Source organism: Lepisma saccharinum, chromosome 7 (assembly GCF_977018435.1).
Source record: "Lepisma saccharinum chromosome 7, izLepSacc3.1, whole genome shotgun sequence".
NCBI lineage: Eukaryota > Metazoa > Arthropoda > Insecta > Zygentoma > Lepismatidae > Lepisma > Lepisma saccharinum.
In genome coordinates, this window is record NC_139235.1 from 14,912,195 (window position 1) to 14,929,701 (window position 17,507).

At 36.7% G+C, this 17,507-nt stretch overlaps 1 protein-coding gene across 2 annotated transcripts in view; it reads right to left on the reverse strand.

Moving 5' to 3' along the window:
* The window catches only part of LOC145989742 (calcium-activated chloride channel regulator 1-like), a 69,055-nt gene extending 52,203 nt beyond the window's left edge, over window positions 1–16,852 (reverse strand). For both annotated transcript variants that reach the window (XM_083125023.1, XM_083125022.1), the window contains exons 1-5: window positions 16,826–16,852; window positions 10,848–11,056; window positions 8,754–8,867; window positions 6,073–6,259; window positions 5,458–5,567 (exon numbers count right to left, since the gene is read on the reverse strand). In XM_083125023.1, coding sequence (XP_082981149.1) covers window positions 5,458–5,567; window positions 6,073–6,259; window positions 8,754–8,867; window positions 10,848–11,027 — 591 coding nt within the window. In that variant the 5' untranslated portion in view covers window positions 11,028–11,056; window positions 16,826–16,852. The remainder of the gene's footprint in view (window positions 1–5,457; window positions 5,568–6,072; window positions 6,260–8,753; window positions 8,868–10,847; window positions 11,057–16,825) is intronic.
* Between the last annotated feature and the right edge of the window lie 655 nt (window positions 16,853–17,507).

Below are 17,507 nucleotides of genomic sequence, written 5' to 3' on the forward strand. Positions count from 1 at the left end.
TCTGCCCCTAGAAAACAAGGAAAACAAGGTAAATAAATGCTAGAAAACAGAAAATTTCTTCATCAATTCACTTTAGTTGTGCACTTGGTACTAGCACAGTTGGTTCACTTGCAACATTTATAAACCAACTGAACATTCCTGGTAGCATATCAGATAGCATGCGAGCTTGTGCCAAGCTCATCATAGCCTGTGTATACACAAACTATATATAGCTAGTCGAAGTTAGCTTGATACGACATAGTTGGTGCAAGATTGTACTTGAGTCACATTCTTCACAAAGTGAGATTCTCACTTTCACTGGCAAACATCACTATGCAAGCTTGTTGCCAAGTGTGACATATGGTAAGTAGTTTGCTTGATTAAAGGTTGCTGCAAGCTTATATGAGGGCTGGGGCGTAAATCATGGCAACTATACTTTTTCTCAAACTCAAATAGTTCTACCACAATATATTAATGTGTCCCTGATAACATGGCACCCATAGTATGTAAACATGTCACTAGATGGCAGTGTAATGAATGGTTATTGTGCAGAGGGCAGTGATAATTCATTGTCAACCACCACGTCCCTGTGTGAACAGTGTTTGTGTATGAAAGTAGCCATTCTTTGTGGGGGGTTTGCCAGAGATTGCCACAGGAAGCTGGTGGAACTGTGGGGAATAGTGTCCTACCATAGTATGTGCCTCTTTTGTTCCTGTAATGCTAATGTATGCTTTCTGACTAGTAAACACGGTGTGGCATGATGCTATATTTAAGGATGTTTTGCTTGCTTCCCTATTATATCCAACACCTCGATCATTGTTCATACATTCCACATTACAATACACTGCCCCCCTTCCATTTGTATATTTCAGATTTTCCTGCTGGTCCCTAATTCTTGCAAAAATAAATAGTTCCCATGACTTATGCCCCAACAGAAAGTTTGTTCTCTTGGCATGACAAGCGCATTTAAACTTTGAAGCATGCTTGATGTGCTATCTTGGATAGGATGTTACTGAACAGGGTTTGAATTGGAAATTGCTAACTGTAGCGATGTTTGGTTGAGCCTTGGGTCTAGCTGGTGGGGGGGGGGGTGATCCTATGGTTTAACATGGTAACCATGAGACAGCTGGGAGAATGCTTTGCAAAAATACCACCCCACCATATCCCTCCTCACTTCGAACACTGCTTGAACATGATTCTGAGTAAAGTCTGTTATTACTTGTACATAAACTTGAATCTCAACATACTACATTTTTTATATGTAAATATCATGAACTATACTACAAAATTTGTGAAATGGGAATATTGATGCTAAAAGTGAAAATATTATTCATTAACTGTGCATGAAGTGCATATCCACATTCACTTTATCCTGTTATAAAATATATGTTTTATTTTGGGTAAAAATGATTTATTTTAATTCTCAAAATAACTGGAAACTCATTTGATTATTAAATGATTATTCATTAATGATACATCTGTTCTGTATAAATGTAATAAGGAGAAGTAATAAAACGGTGGAGGATGAGATTGGGAAATCACTGAATTTAGCTCATGAAAAATTAGACGAGAACGCCAATCTATTGAAGTGTCAAAGCGTTGAATTGAAGAAATGTATGGAGGTAATAGATGATTTAAGAAGCGAGAATGCCAGATTACTGAAGAAAATAGGAACTTTAGAATTACATTTGGATGAACTGGACCAGTATGGTAGAAGGAACACTTTGGAAATACATGGGGTCCCAACTAGTGAAAACGAAAATGTAGTAAATATTGTTAAGAATGTAGGTCAGGCTTTGGATGTAAAACTTGAAGACAACATGATTGATTGTTGTCATAGATTGAAATCATCAAACCAAAATGTACCTGGTATAATAATTAAATTTGTAAAGAGGGACGTCAGAGATGAAGTTCTTCGTAGACGTAAAGTAAAAAGGACGTTACACTGTAGGGACCTTGGTCTGAATCAGGGGGGGCCTGTATATATTAATTGTAATTTAACACCGCTAAGGAGGAGTGTATTCAATGAGGCTAGAAAACTTAAAAATGAAAGAAATTATGCTTTTCTTTGGATTGACTGGGCAGGCAATATAAAACTTAGAAAGGCAGCTAATGACTCTCGGGTACATATACTTAAGTCAGTGCATGATGTTCGTACTCTTGTTTAGAATGGCGAGTCATACAAATTTGTCATTTTATTATCAAAATGTTTGTGGCTTAAATACTAAACTAACGGATATGTATCTGAGTGTGTTAGCGAACAATTATGACATAATTGCCATAACTGAAACTTGGCTTACGGCTAATGTAACGGACTCTGAATTTAGCGATAATAGGTATGTAATTTTTTGTCAGGATAAAATGGATAAAAGAGGTGGAGGTGCTTTAATAGCTGTAAAAAGTAATTATTATGTAAGAAACATAGATGTTAATATTGAAAATGTTGAGATTGTATGCATTAACATTGGGCTTGAAATTTACTCTTTAATTGTAATTTGTGTATACTTCCCGCCAAAGTCAAATTTTATAGCTTATCAAACATTTTATGCATTTGTAGAAGATATGTTTAATATATGTAGCTGTAAAATTATAATAATTGGAGACTTTAATATTCCGTCTATTATTGGGCCGACTCATGATTTGACACAGGGGAATCAAATTGAAATGGAATTGCATAATTTTGTGTCTCTGACTGGTCTTGTTAGCATAAATAATATTAAAAACAACAATAATAGAATGCTTGATCTAGTATTAACGAACGTAGATAATTGCCGGAAGTTCGAGTGTGTACGGATCCTCTTGTGAAGATTGATAGACATCATCCACCGTTAGAATTACATGTCAACACTGGTAATGCAAAAAGTAATATTAAAAACAGAACTACTAACATTCTTAATTTTCGGAAGGCGGACTTTTATAATATGTATAAAGACATTAAGAAAGTGAACTGGGATGCATTAGGTAACTTTGATGATCCAGATAAAGCTGTATCGTATTTTTACAAAATATTAAATGAAGTCATCACGAGACGAGTACCTAAAAAGATACATAAGAAACGGTCTTATCCATGCTGGTTCACTCAAGAAATTATAAATGTGTTAAAGTCAAAGGAAAATTATAGGAAGAAAAAAAAACATTCAGCTAATAATCTATTAAGATTTAAGGAGCTTCGTAAAGAATCAAAGAAGCTGATTAATGCTGCATGTAGAGCATATATTAGTAACTCCGAAGAAGCTATTAAAACTAATCCGAAGTGCTTTTGGGATTTTATTAACAATAAGAAGAAAGGGAATACTCGAGTGAATACAATGACATATAAAGGTACGGTTCTTGATTCTAATCAGTCTATCGCAGACTCGTTTGCTGAATATTTTAGTAGTGTCTATGAAAAAGAGGATACAGAGCTGTTGGATATTGGTAATTTAACCATGGATGTGAGTCACTGTTTAGTTGTAATGGAGATCAAGAAGGATGAATGTAAACAGTCTATTCAGAAATTAAAATCAAGTAAATCTTGTGGGCCAGATAGAATACCATCGCATGTATTTAAAGGTTGTGGTGAGTGGTTATGTTATCCTTTATGTAAAATTTATAATCTGATTTTAAAATCGGGTAAGTTTCCTACTTTATGGAAGATAAGTAAAGTTTGTCCCATATTAAAATCTTGTAACCCTAGTGACATCACAAATTATAGACCGATTTCATTAATATCTGTACCTGCTAAAATATTCGAACAAATACTCTACAATAAAATATTTCTCCATGATAAACCCTATTTATCTTCTTGTCAACATGGATTTATACCTAGAAGATCTACTGTAACTAATCTCGTTACCTTTACTCAATATATCGCTGAGGCAGTTAATCAAAATCAAGCAGTAGATGTAATTTACACTGACTTTGCAAAAGCGTTTGATAAGCTAAATCACCGCATCCTTTTACAAAAATTGGTACAGTTCGGTTTCTCGGATGATTTAGTTGCTTTATTTCAGTCTTACATATTGAATAGAGGGCAGTATGTTCTTTATAATGCTTGTTCATCGAGTACATATATTAGTCATTCGGGTGTTCCACAGGGATCCAATCTTGGTCCCTTATTGTTCTTATTATATATTAATGACTTACCTTCTGTTGTTAATTACTCAAAGTGTCTCTTATACGCAGATGATTTAAAACTCTACAAGAATATTGTAAAATTTAAGGATCTTACAGAATTACAGTCCGATTTGAGTGAATGCCATAAATGGTGTATAAGAAATAAGCTCTATTTTAATGTTGCTAAATGCTTTTCCATGACATTTACAAGAATTTCATCTCCATTTTTATTTAATTATACTATTGGTAATGTGGGTCTTCAGAGAGTCAATATAATTAAAGATTTAGGAATAATTCTGGATTCTAAACTCACTTACAAGAACCATGTTGATAAACTAGTAGTTAATGGTTTCAAAACTCTGGGATTTATATTTAGAAACACAAAGGAAATGCAGTGTAGTAAAGCCTTAACAGTTGTGTATAATGCTCTGGTGAGGAGTAAATTGGAATACGATAATGTAATCTGGAGTCCTTACTTCCAATTATATATTGATAAACTCGAACGAATCCAGAATAAATTTTTAAGATATCTGTTCTTTAAAAAATATAAAAAATCGTCTTATGTGTTAAGAATACCTTATAATATGCTACTAACTGAGTTTGAATATTCCTCTTTGAAAACTAGATCTGATATTGCAAAGCATATTTTATTATATAAAGTTGTTAATGGTCTAACCGAAACAGAAGAAGTTTTGCAAAGATTAAACTTCTGTACTAAACCTCAATCATTAAGATTGCGTCAACCGTTTATATGCACTTTTTCCAAAAATTTGGTCCATCAGAATTCTGTGGTCATTAGTATGTGTAGACTACATAATAGTATTGTTAAGGATAAAATTGATGTAGATTTTGCATTCCCTTACGCAAAGTACATATCAGTAATAAAGGGCTACTATTCAAGACAAAGTTAAGATGTAACGATAAATGGTATTTAATTTTCTTATTTCTATGTTGTGTATTGTATCTATTGAATTGTACTTAACGTTATGGATTTGTATATTATCTTTTATGTTTATGTTTATATGTTCGATAATCTGAAAAATATTAAAATGAGAGTTGGGTGTTTATCTCTTTTGTTTAGTGCGGGTTTTAATATGGAGTTTCGTTATATTGTTTGAAGTCTGAAGCTTTAGCTTCATGTATATTGGTACTATAGTATTATTCTGGATTTATAATTTTTCTTTTGTTGTATTAGTTGTATTATGTTTGTCGGTGGGTATATTGTATTGTATTTTGTATTGTATTTTTTATATTTTTCTTTTCTTTTTTTTGTGTTGCATAATGTGAGTATTGTTGTAATATCCCATTGTAATTGGAGCATTGCTCTGTTATGGGATTGCTTATAAATAAATAAATATACTTGTAGCTAAGATATACTTATACCTGATGGTCTTCTCCAATATAGAATGGTGAAGTTCCTTCTTCATTGTCGTTTGCATATTCATCAAATACTCCATACCTTAAATGAGCCCACTCATGAACCAGCAGTCTCTCTAGAAAATAATAGTAATAATATAAATAAAACACACAAAAACATAAGTACATACACAAGAAGCATAGGCATCACCAGAAATTTTAGTAAAGGGGGGGGGGGTCTGGCCACTGATAAATCTTGAATAGGGGGGCAAGGACAGTTTACTTTTTCTTGGTAGACAAGGCTTAGCATTAAGAGGCCATAATGTGGGGGGAAATGCCCCTTAATTGCTGCCACTGACAACTATAATTAATATTATCATGTTTATGACTATTGTTATAAAATAATAGCTATTGCAAACTACTAAAATACCCCAATTTTATTCAAATTTTCTACTCGACCAAAAATATGTAATCAAGTGGTCCCAGGTTTGATACCCTGTGGAGGCACATAGTGGTTCAGTTCCTACTTCACACAAAGGAGAAAAATCTGTCCCTGTATTTGTAAAAAATAGATAGGATAAATTTTAGAACATAATACTAATAATACTAGCAAAAAAAGATGTTAAAAATATAATTACATACCTGGATTTCCAAATAATTCTCTTGATTGGTTGTTCATTTGCAATATAAATTCTGGAGTAAAGTGGGTAAACAAACCAGGATCCCCGCAGTCACCAGGTTGAACTGTATATGGTCTATGTCCAAACCTGGGATTGGTCAGATCTACTCGAAATTCAGCCGTTTTAAATACGTTTTTTGATCTAACCACCTGAAAGGTTCAAAAGATGTCACAAGTTGGACTTTTCCATGTGCAGTTAAAGTCCAGGTTGGAAAATAACTACAAAGAAATTACCATAATTCTGAGGATTTTTTTTGTTTTTTTCATTTTAGGTTAGTTCCTCAACCAGAGGTTGTCCTTCTTTATCAAAGCTAGGGATCACAAAAAGATTTATTAATGCTGATAAAGGCAAAGTTTTAGTACACCAGGTAAAATAACACAAGACAAAACTACACAGTATCACATTCAGATAATAATATATTCACTGCTCAAAGTAGAAATTCCTAGCTGGGGAGGGGTGCTTGATTGATTATGAGGTTAGGTGAGGGAGCGGGTGCTTCTAAGGATCAACATGGAAACAATGCAGTAGGTGGGGGATGCTTGTGCAAACTATTCTAGATGGGGATGCTTTGTGAATCTTTTCTTCACTGAAGGATAGTATCCCCCTGCATTTTCCCCCTACTTCAAGCACTGAATATACAGGGTGATTCAAAAGGACTTTACAACTTTGAAAGCATGTAGAAATTTATTCAGATAACTTACAGAGTCAGTTGAGGTGCCATTGCAAGGCAAAACACATCAAGTTTGTCATGCAACATTCATGTTGGGTCGATGTGGCTACCATTTGTAATGTGGCATAACATCCCACCTGAAGTCGATTTCATTCCAAACACAATCTTTAATGAAACCCCACTATAAAAAATCTAGCGAGGTCAAATCTGGGGAGCGAGGTGACCATGAAATTGGACATGCACGACCAATCCACCAACCTGGGAATCGGGTATCAAGAAAATGTCGGACTTCTACATGGTAGTGTGGTGGTGCCCCATCTTGCTGATAGTAAAGGTGTCCATCTTGGTCATCCTAGTCGAACTGAGGAATTAGAAAATTTTGTAGCATATCCAGATACACAATACAATTTATGGTTGCCTCCTGGAAGAAGAACGGGCCAAAACACACAGCGAGCACGTTCCGCACCAGCAAAAGTAGCCATTTTCAAGAACAATGATGACAGCGCTACTGGTGGTTGAGTTCGGTAGTAATGGACTATGTGAGTCAAAACCTGATGTGTTTTGCTTTGCAATGGCACCTCAACCGACTCTGTAAATTATCTGAATAAATTTATATATTCTTTCAAAGATGTAAAGTCCTTTTTGAATCACTCTGCATAGGTGTGTTTAACCTACGTCACAAACCATTAATTTGTGGCTTCGAGCAGCCATGATTGAGACCAGTTCTTGTAAGCATATGGAATTCAAGTAGGGGGCGGGTGGTACTAACACAGACATTCATGATTTAAAACAAACGTTCTTGGTGTAGTTGTAACGAATGCTACATGGTGGATATTTCCTTGCAAACGACAAATAAAATTGGACGCAAACATGGTGGCCATGGACATCCTCACATCACATGAAACCACTTATTGTTAACACAAAATAAATAAAATTCCGTATCCTGGGATTATCATAATATAGTGAGGTGTCCTAAGTTCGAACTCCAGTTAACACAGAGATTTCATTCTCTTCATTTCTTCTTCTATTTCATCATTCATCATCATTGTTAATCTAAAAATATAAATATGGAAAAATTAGTACTCACTTTTTTCAGAGAAAATGTTTTTCTTCTTCATTCTATTAATTTCAGTGGCCACTGCCACCATCCTCGTTGGAACTTGCTGTGCTGTTGCTTGGCGTGCATCTTTTGTTTGTAGTTCTCCGGCTGCTGCTAGGTGCGCTGTTGTTAACTGTGCGTCTGGGTCAGAATAGCTGATAAACTGAACAAACGCAAATCGTACTTCCTCTCCCCCCTTGATAACCCAGGTGTATACGATGCAGAGTGCGAATGCAAGGAACATTACATCGGCAGGTCCATCAGATCTGTCAACAGATGCGAAAAAAGCCCAACCCACTACTGGTCTTGCTAAACATATCAAAATACAATAGCCATAAAATTCAAAAGATTCAAGTCAAACACACTGCCCACATGCTCGTAGACACCAAAATCAAGGAAACACATGCCATAATGCACTTCCCGCAGGAGCTAAACATTGATAGCGGACAAGCGCACCACACTTGGATTCCCCTACTACAACAGTTATCGCCTGGAAATAGCAGACGACACGGACCCAGACGCACAGTTAACAACAGTGCACCTAGCGGCAGCCGGAGAACTACAAACAAAAGATGCACGCCAAGCAACAGTACAGCAAGTTCCAACGAGGATGGTGGCAGCGGCCAATGAAATTAATAGAACGAAGAAGAAAAAACAGTTTCGCGGATAAAGTGAGTACTAATTTCTCCATATTTATATACTACCGCGTCTCTCTTTCCCAATTATGAAGAACTAAAAATATAATATAACTAACATGCAAATTACTGTATATAGGCATCCAAAAGTGATAATTAAAACTCTGTTACAGGAATTTTGTAAGATTGTTATGAACAAGAAAAGAAGGGACAGAGACAAGAAAAAGGTAGTTCCTTACCTGATATGCAGATCTGTGTTCCCATGTGGATGGAATCATAATAGTTATTTTACCAAAGTAAGCCCTATTTCTTGTTGCTTTATATAAATACTCTGATCCACGTTCAAAGAGTTCCTGTAAGTTAAAGTTTTTGTTATTACACAATTATAAGAAAAATGCTGACTGACAATAAAAATGAAATGAATTTTAGGTAGAGCTAGCTAAAAACTTTGTTGTATAGTGTGGCACTCTGATTGTGGAGTCTCCTACGATTGTATCAAGTTTATATTTTAGTCCTTGCATAAGATCATGTACCACATAAATATCTATAGCATTAACATTCTATTTTACATACTGAAATGTAGAATTTCAGCTGCTCTATGAAAACCTCAATTAGAAACTTCACTTCAAAACGTATTCTAAAATACAAAAACTTCTTGTACTTACGATTTCATGAGTATCTGGTTTTCCAATGAACGACGTTTCGAGAACAACTGTTCCCTTCTTCAGGTTCTTAAGTTACATAGGCTATCCAAAATACACCATAGCCACGTCAATTCTTTTCTCCCAAAATTCCAGGAATAAGGATACCGTGTTTTTAACAACAACGAAGGCCTTGGAAGTTTTAAAGGGTTTTAGTATGGATTCCAATTTTTCCTATATTAATAACCAAACCTGTATCCTTGTTCCTGGAATTTTGGGAGAAAAGAATTGATGTGGCTATGGTGTATTTTGGATTTTGTAACTTAAGAACTTGTAGAAGGGAACAGTTATTCTCGAAACATCGTTCATTGGAAAAACAGATACTCACGAAATCGTAAGTACAAAAAGTTTTTGTATTTTACAATATGTTTTGAATTGAAATCAGTGAGTAATTTGCACAACAACTAATTATGGATAGAAACTTCACATGGTACAATCATTTCACACATAATGTAGAATCTGGTTTATAAAAGAATTTCTCTAAACCATAAAAAAAAAAAATGAAATGGATTTATTCATTCAATACAATGCACTTCTAAAATGTTTGCAATGGATTTGTATACACTGTTGGGGTTCAATATTGATGGAAGTGTACATATCCCTTCTTTCAATGTGTGATGACAATGACACTTCTTAGTTTGGAGCTACATAACTTACAGAATGACAACAATCTTTCCTTGGAGACAAGGCTGAGAGTGTGAGAATCTAGTATGTGAGAGCAAACTGCAAGGTCCTGAAATGTTATCTTTAGGGGTATTCCAGCCTTATGTGTGTGACATTTTACACACAAAATTTAAGGTTCTAGACTATAGATTGGATTAAAATATTCAACTGATTTCATGGAATTATGAAGTACTTTATAGTTTCTGCTAACAATATGAGAAAGACTTGAGTATGATGGCATAGACTGAATGCATGAAAAGCATTAAAAAAAAGTGCATCACGTGTGTAACACTTTGAAAATGTAGCTGCAGATGCTAGTAACTTTTTTTGGTGATATGTGTAAAATATATGCATTCACAAACATCTAAACCTTAATGCAATTAAAAACAATAATAATTTTCATATTAATTCATTTTGTTATTAACATGGAGTAGGAATGACCCTTTAACTTTTACTTTTCTTTTTGGACTAGTGGCCACCCACCAAGGGGGGGGGGGGAGTGAGGGAGGGAGAGAGAAAATATGCTTGAAAAATATACAGATACTGTCCACACCAATAAATGTCTAAATTAGGTCCAATTCTATTCCAGAATATATCCCTCTCTTATCCACAATCAAATAAAAAGCGGCCAGATGACGTTCAGTCCATGTGAACTACATAGCACATATGTCCACAACATATTCGAAACAATGAACAAAACATCTATGAAACATCCTTCCTGGATATCCTATGGATGTCTGCTGGATGATTCTACATATCTGTTTGATATCCAGAACTTTGACACAAATATCCAAAAGACATCCATTACGTGTACCTTGGACATTTGTGTTCTGAATTGGTTAAAGCACTAACAACCAGAAATGACATTTATTCAAGTTTTTGCAACACAAATTATCAAAATGTATGTTTAACTTCTTCAATTTAAAAAGATAATGTAAGTAGAGTGAAAAGTTTATCTTGAAATATTACCTTAATTCTTTCCAGTAGGAGTGGGTCTTCTTTTACACCACTTCCTATGGCAACTGTTATTCCTCTGTAAGCATTATTTTTCAGGGTCACTATTGCAGAAGCTTCACTAATCACAAATATAATTATCATAAGTATTAAACGGGAGTGCTCTGATGATAAAAAGATCTTAAGGTAACTCATTATTCATCGGTTGATTTTACTAATTTAGTCTGCAAAAGAAAACATATATGATTTTAAAATGAAATAAAAAATTTATAAAATAATAATATTGATAAATAATTAGACGTAAGCGAGTTATTAACATTTCCACTAAACTTACTTGTAGAGGTTCTATTAATTAATAACTATTTAATTTATTTAATTATGTAAATAAAGTGGAAAGTTTTTCCATTGTCTACTACATCTTGTATTCCCCAAACATGAATAATATTGATGTAATTTTTCCTTTGTATTGTACAGTGGTCCTAGAAGTTAATATGTCTGAAAGGCTTAATTGATATAAAAGAAATGAAAAACTGCTATGATAAGTAAATACATAATGTCAGCTGCCTTTGATACTGAGTAATTTTAGGAAATTAATAAAGTGCGAAACTCAAAACATCCACGAGTTAGTTCTCTTGGATTTGTTCTCAGAAGTACCATTATCAGAAAATAATATTGTAATACCTGACTTTTTCATTGACATGAATTGAACTTACCTTGTTGTGAAGCAGAATTAATGCTGGTCTTTGTGGCTCAGTCGGTAACGCGTCTGACTACCATGCTCAAGGTCCCGGGTTCGATCCCCGGCCGGTTCAAATCCGGGAACTTTTCTAACGGTGAAAGCGGCCCCGGCGCCTACCCAGCATCGAATAACATGGGTACCTGGGGGAAACCCTGGGGGGTAAAGGCGGTCAGGGGCGTGATGCTGATCACATCACCCCCACTCACGACCGGATCAAGAAAGTGTGGGGCGTTACCCCCACACCCCCTATACGCCTTCATGGCGTGGTGCTATGCACAGGGGAACACTTTACTTTACTTTTTTTACTTTGACATAGCATGTTCCGGAAAAGCAGGTGAAGTACCCACATCTGGGTAGTCATATTATTTCTGTCTCTAGATGTAAACTCCATAGAAAAGTAGGAGTCATGAGGGGAGGAAGGTGAGGATGATGCTATCCCCCCAGTTAAGAATATTATCCTAATGAATTCCCCACTAGGATAATTTGAACATGCAACCCCCCCTCCCCGCACCTACTGCATTTTCTCCATGTAGATCCATACAAGCATCCCCCCCCCCCCCCACCTTTCGCCAAACTGGGCAAAGCATCTCCCCAGCTAGGAATTTCCACTTCGAGCTCTGGGGGATGGAGGCAGAGTAAGATTTAATATATTGCCCTTCGGTCATACAAACTCATATTTTACTTTTATTGTTATTGTTTTACAAATTACATTACTGAAATTGAATTGAAAATACCACGGCATTGTTGTCAAGTTCAGAGTTGAGTCCACTATTTAAATAAAAATTGGATTCACCTTGCTTCCTTTCCGTAAACATCTATCACTTTGTTGATGAACAGTTCTTTGTCTTCTTGTACTTTTTCACAATGCACAAATATCAGATACCACTTAATCTGCTGCCTTTCATCGCATCCCTCGTCTATGATTTCATGCTACAATTTCACCATTTAAATTACATGACGTTTTCCAAGATATCTCAGGGGGACAAGTTCCCCTGCCCCCCCTTCCCTTTCACCGCGTGCCTTCATTCATAACAAGACGCAAACGAATCGAACGAAAATAATTGGCCTCCTGAAACCAGTTATTTTACCGACTTAAGGAAAGCACTAGGCGAAAGGCGTGAGTCGCAATTTTTTTCTCTTTATTAATTGAAAGTTTCCACATGACATTCAATGGGAGATTCTTATTTTAAGAATAACCAAGGTGCAATAATCTTGTGCATGCTGCTTCATATCGCTCCCTGCTCAAACAATATTGTGTATTTTCTTATGTAGTTCAATTTGAAGCCATCATGCACACACCTTATCTGCCAGTAGCAGACGATTTTCACCGAACAAACCAGCCTCCAAGCCGGAGCGTTTCGTGCGAGAACGAACGTCACGTATCGTACTAAAAACTACTTACGAAACGCCATAACGAACTTCACAATCTTCACGCGAGGACTTAAGGAACGGCAGTAGCCGTAACTAATTTTTCGCGTGACTTTCGGAACGACCCCCATAACCTGGGTTTGTTTTGTTATTGTTATTATTAGTATTGCTTTGTATTTATAATTTTTATTTAACGCTTTTTTTTACCTCTTTATGTTAAACATTGAGCCTGTAAACCAGTGTAAAACTTCGGCCCCTGTCATTCATAAGATAAAAGTTCTCATATCTGCTATTTCTATCAGATCTAGGCTACATGTATAAAATTGCAACAATTTCCACAAGTGTCGAAAGTAGAGTATTTTCCCTGCTTAGTAAGTTTACTAGAATTGAATAGAATGGTCCTTATTTAAGCAGGCGTGTTTCGGCCTCATGGGCCGTTCTTACAATATTTTTATATGCATTTATTTCTATTAAATCGCATTTAATTCAGATAGGACTAATACATTTCTTCAAAAGTTATTTACTAATGCAGCAAACAAAAATGTGAAAAGAGGGAAGGCGAGAATATTTTATGAGGGGGTGGTGACTTCTCCTTTGTCCCACTTGGCGGCGACATTAGATTTGCATTCTTCATGCATATTTATTTACACGGAGCGGCGCTGGTCGAGTCGGTAGGGTGTCTGCCTGGCCCAGATTCGATTCCCAGTGCTGGTGACCTAAGGTCGGAACCTTCTTATGCTCCTGCATAAAGCGGCTCTGGGGTTCGCACAGCCTCAAATAAATGGGTACCTGCGGGCAACCCTGACGAAAGTTGACTATTATCCGTACCAGCTAACTGTAGACCATACGAACGAGAACAAGTCTCTGCGCAAGTAGTGACGCGAGACGGCTCCACCAATGAACAGTGAGAGAAACGGGATTGCGTAATTGGTGACGGGAGTTACCCGTTCTCTCTGTAAGCGTTGCAAACTTTTGAAATGATAATACCGAACGCACATGGCAAACGGACCGTATTTTTGTCTCCAGGTCCGTACGATTGGTTTAAGAATTTCTTAGGGAAATATTAGGGATAAAACTGCAAGAGCAAATTTTCACAAGCCGCGCATTTAGCGTACGGACTAAGGTCTGGATCGTACGGTTGGCAACGCTGCGCTTTCCTCTCTCGATTTTCCTCCTCCTTCTCTACCGATATGCGCGGCCCTGCTCTACAGTTAGCTGGGACAGGGTATAGATTTTCAAAACAACGAAACGGGACATTGTTCAAATTTTCGTGAACGAAATACGGGACAGCAAAATGTTCACATTTCAATATAAATTCTCATGTTTGAAGACTAATTAAATAATACATACGGTTGATTTGGTGTTTTTAAGTCCACTTTATGCACAGTAAGGCTAATCGGGACTGGACCTACAGTTTAAAGTGGGATCCATAAATAAATACGGAGTAAATAATTTACATAATATGGTGATAAACACTGCTCTCGAACCAAGCAGTTCTTTAGAATTAAGGAGTCATTCATTGCGTATTTTGCCGATGAATGAATCTTCTCCGAAACGTCCTTCTCTTAAAATAACATTTTGTAAAGGTTTACACACGTATGATTGAAATTCACCTTATTAATCAACACAGCTTTCAAAGTTTGTACTGAGAGAACGTTTTTGTCACTTGTTCACAAATCATTGATATTGAAATGGTAAAAAAAAATAGTAATTCTATGCCGTTTAGTCATTGTCACAAAGAAGGGACATTTTGGCATCCCGTTTTACGTTTCAAAAAATCGCTGAGTAAACAAAGAGGGGGGGGGGGCTGTCCCGGTTATAAAGGCAGTCGGAGCGTAGTGCTGACCATATCACCTCCAAAAATGGCCAAGATTGAGAATGTGTTGGGCTCTACATTCACAAGTTCACATGCCCCTACGTGCCTTCATGGCTTTGTGCAATGTGTACCGTTCACTTATTTACACATTTATTGGATAAAAATAATTGTATTAATAGATGATTTTGATCAACATTGTTTGGCGCCATTTCCAATCGCGATTTTTGTGATACACATTTTTGTGTATTCGCTTGAAAATCCTGTTGTGATTTTAGACGCAATTTTTCATGATTTATGCTCGAAATTTTAAGCTCTGTAGCCACAAATGCCAAAGTCAGGGACTCCCCGATGGCGTAATGGAAAGTCTGGCGCCTTGAAATCAATGGATCCCGGGTTCGATCTTCGGGGAACGCTCATTACACATTGATTCAGGCCCCAACCCCGATGAACCTGTCCAGGCATAAAGTGGACATACAAGAAACTTTGCCGGCCCCAGTGGCGGAGTGGTTATCACTAGGGCTCGGAAGTTGAAGACCTATAAAAAGACCTAAAACTATCAAAAAAAGGACCTAAAAATATAAGAAAGGACATATAAATGTGATCCAAATTAATTAATAACTTCAGTTCTAATTATATATTTTAATGAATATGCGCGGCACTTCCTTATCTGATTTGAGATCTTTTCAGGCGCGCGCTGTCTGGTCGTATACACCATGCTGAAAGCTTCAAAACAAGAGAAAGTTGCCACTTAACAGCGCGACCTTCCAGACAAGTTACGGTTAAAGGATCTTGTACCGTACCTGCTTCAGCCGTCCAAAAATGTTTTTTCTCTCGTTTCAGGGATGGTTCAAATATATTTTTTTATTTTTTTTTATTTCTTTACTACAGAAAGGATGTTTAAGAGGTGATGAACTGGTGAAGATTCGAATTGAGAATGGTCAGTAAAAACCTAGTCGAAAGAAGGTGAAGTTGCAAAAAAGAAGCCGTTAAGACCTAAAAATAGGCTAAAAAAGGACCAATAAGCCAAAAAAAGCCGAAAAAGGCAAAAAAGGACATATAAAACCCACCTTTTTCTGGCCTACAATGACCCAAAATGAACATATATTATGTTTGGCCTCGTCTTCGGACACTAGGGGAAAAAAAGGATTTTTCCTCAACTGCCGAGCCCTAGTTATCACATTGCGCTACGAAGCCAGGGGGTCCGGGTTCGAATCCTTCTTCCCCCTTCTCTTTTCCTTTCCTCTCTCTCTCTCTCTGAGGGAGAGAGAGAGGGAGAGAGAGAGACTTTCTTTCTTTCTCTCTCTTTCTCTCTCTCGCATCCTTTCTTTCCGGAGCCCCCTCTTCCAGAAAGTATCTCTCTCTCTCTCTCTCTCTCTCTCTCTCTCTCTCTCTCTCTCTCTCTCTCTCTCTCTCTTATTCTTCTTTCTCTCTCATCTTCCTTTCAAGAAAAACTCAATATGCTGACCAAGGCAGAAATTAATTTTATTATACAACATAAACTAAACGTAACGTTTCAACCTTCTAGCAAGGTCTTCTTCAGACTCTGCACCAAGTACAAATGTAACAAGGTACAAGACAGGACGATATATATACACAAACATTACTCCCCTCCAGACTATTAGAAAGTTCTTCTGGAACATTCTAGCAGGTGGCTTTCCCTTGTTAACTGTACTTTCACCTGAAAGGCTAAATATATTTTCTTCAATCTAGAAGGTGGTTGGACTCTTTATCTTACGCTCACTTTCCTTGATTCTTCTTCCTTCTTCTCTCCTCTTTCTCTCTTGTCCTTTCCACTTTTTTGTAATAAATTTCTGCCTTGGTCAGCATATTAAGTTTTTGATATGATGGAAACAAGGCTTAATGGTGTTATAATTTCCTTTCAAGAGAGAGAGAGAGAGAGAGAGAGAGAGAGACGGACGAAGATAAAGAGAGAAAGAAAAAAACGAAGTAAAATAAAGCAAATCAATCGCCAACAAACTTCGATATGAATTTCAAAGTTTTAAAATAAGATGTCGATTGCATTGAATGGTACTGAAAGTGAATACGTGGTTGATAGTTCAGTTGTCTTACCTTGAGTCCGGGCAGCTGTAATTAGTAGGCAACAGTGAGTAATAAACTTCTAATCGTCCTCTGCATAAAAATAGAGAGTATTCCGGGGAAGGGTTGGCCGGAAGGAGGGGAGGGGAGGGAAGACGTTGTTCAACTTCCCGTCTATGACGTAATGACACTGATAAAATGTTTGCCGAAATGCGATGACCGAGTTCTTTCCTTGTATTTAATAATGCGCAGTGAAATTTCTTTCGGGCGAAAAGAGTAGACAATTAACCCGAATTGGGGGGACGGAGGCTGAATTAGTTTTTCCTATTATACTTTTGGCAAGGTTCAAAACTTTGTATGTTTTCATGTTGCATTCGTTTCAGTGGCCTATGGCGAATCCAAGATCTGGACAATATTACTACGAAACGTCGTCCAATGCTATGGAGGAAAAGCCGTGTATCAGTGGTTGGACACACCCAGTTTGCTCGTTGCCGGAGTCTTCCAGAAAGTCATGTTGCCATGCCAACGACAGCAAGGTTTCCAACTCATAAGAAATCAGGTTGATAACTACAGAATCACCATCTTCATATTGAAATGAACGATCATATTAACAATTTCTAATCCAGTTTATCTCCTGTCTTTTTACTCGCTAGGATTCAGGTTTCGAAGATATCCTAGCTTGCCTAGGATATACGCTCCCGATTTGTTTACTTTA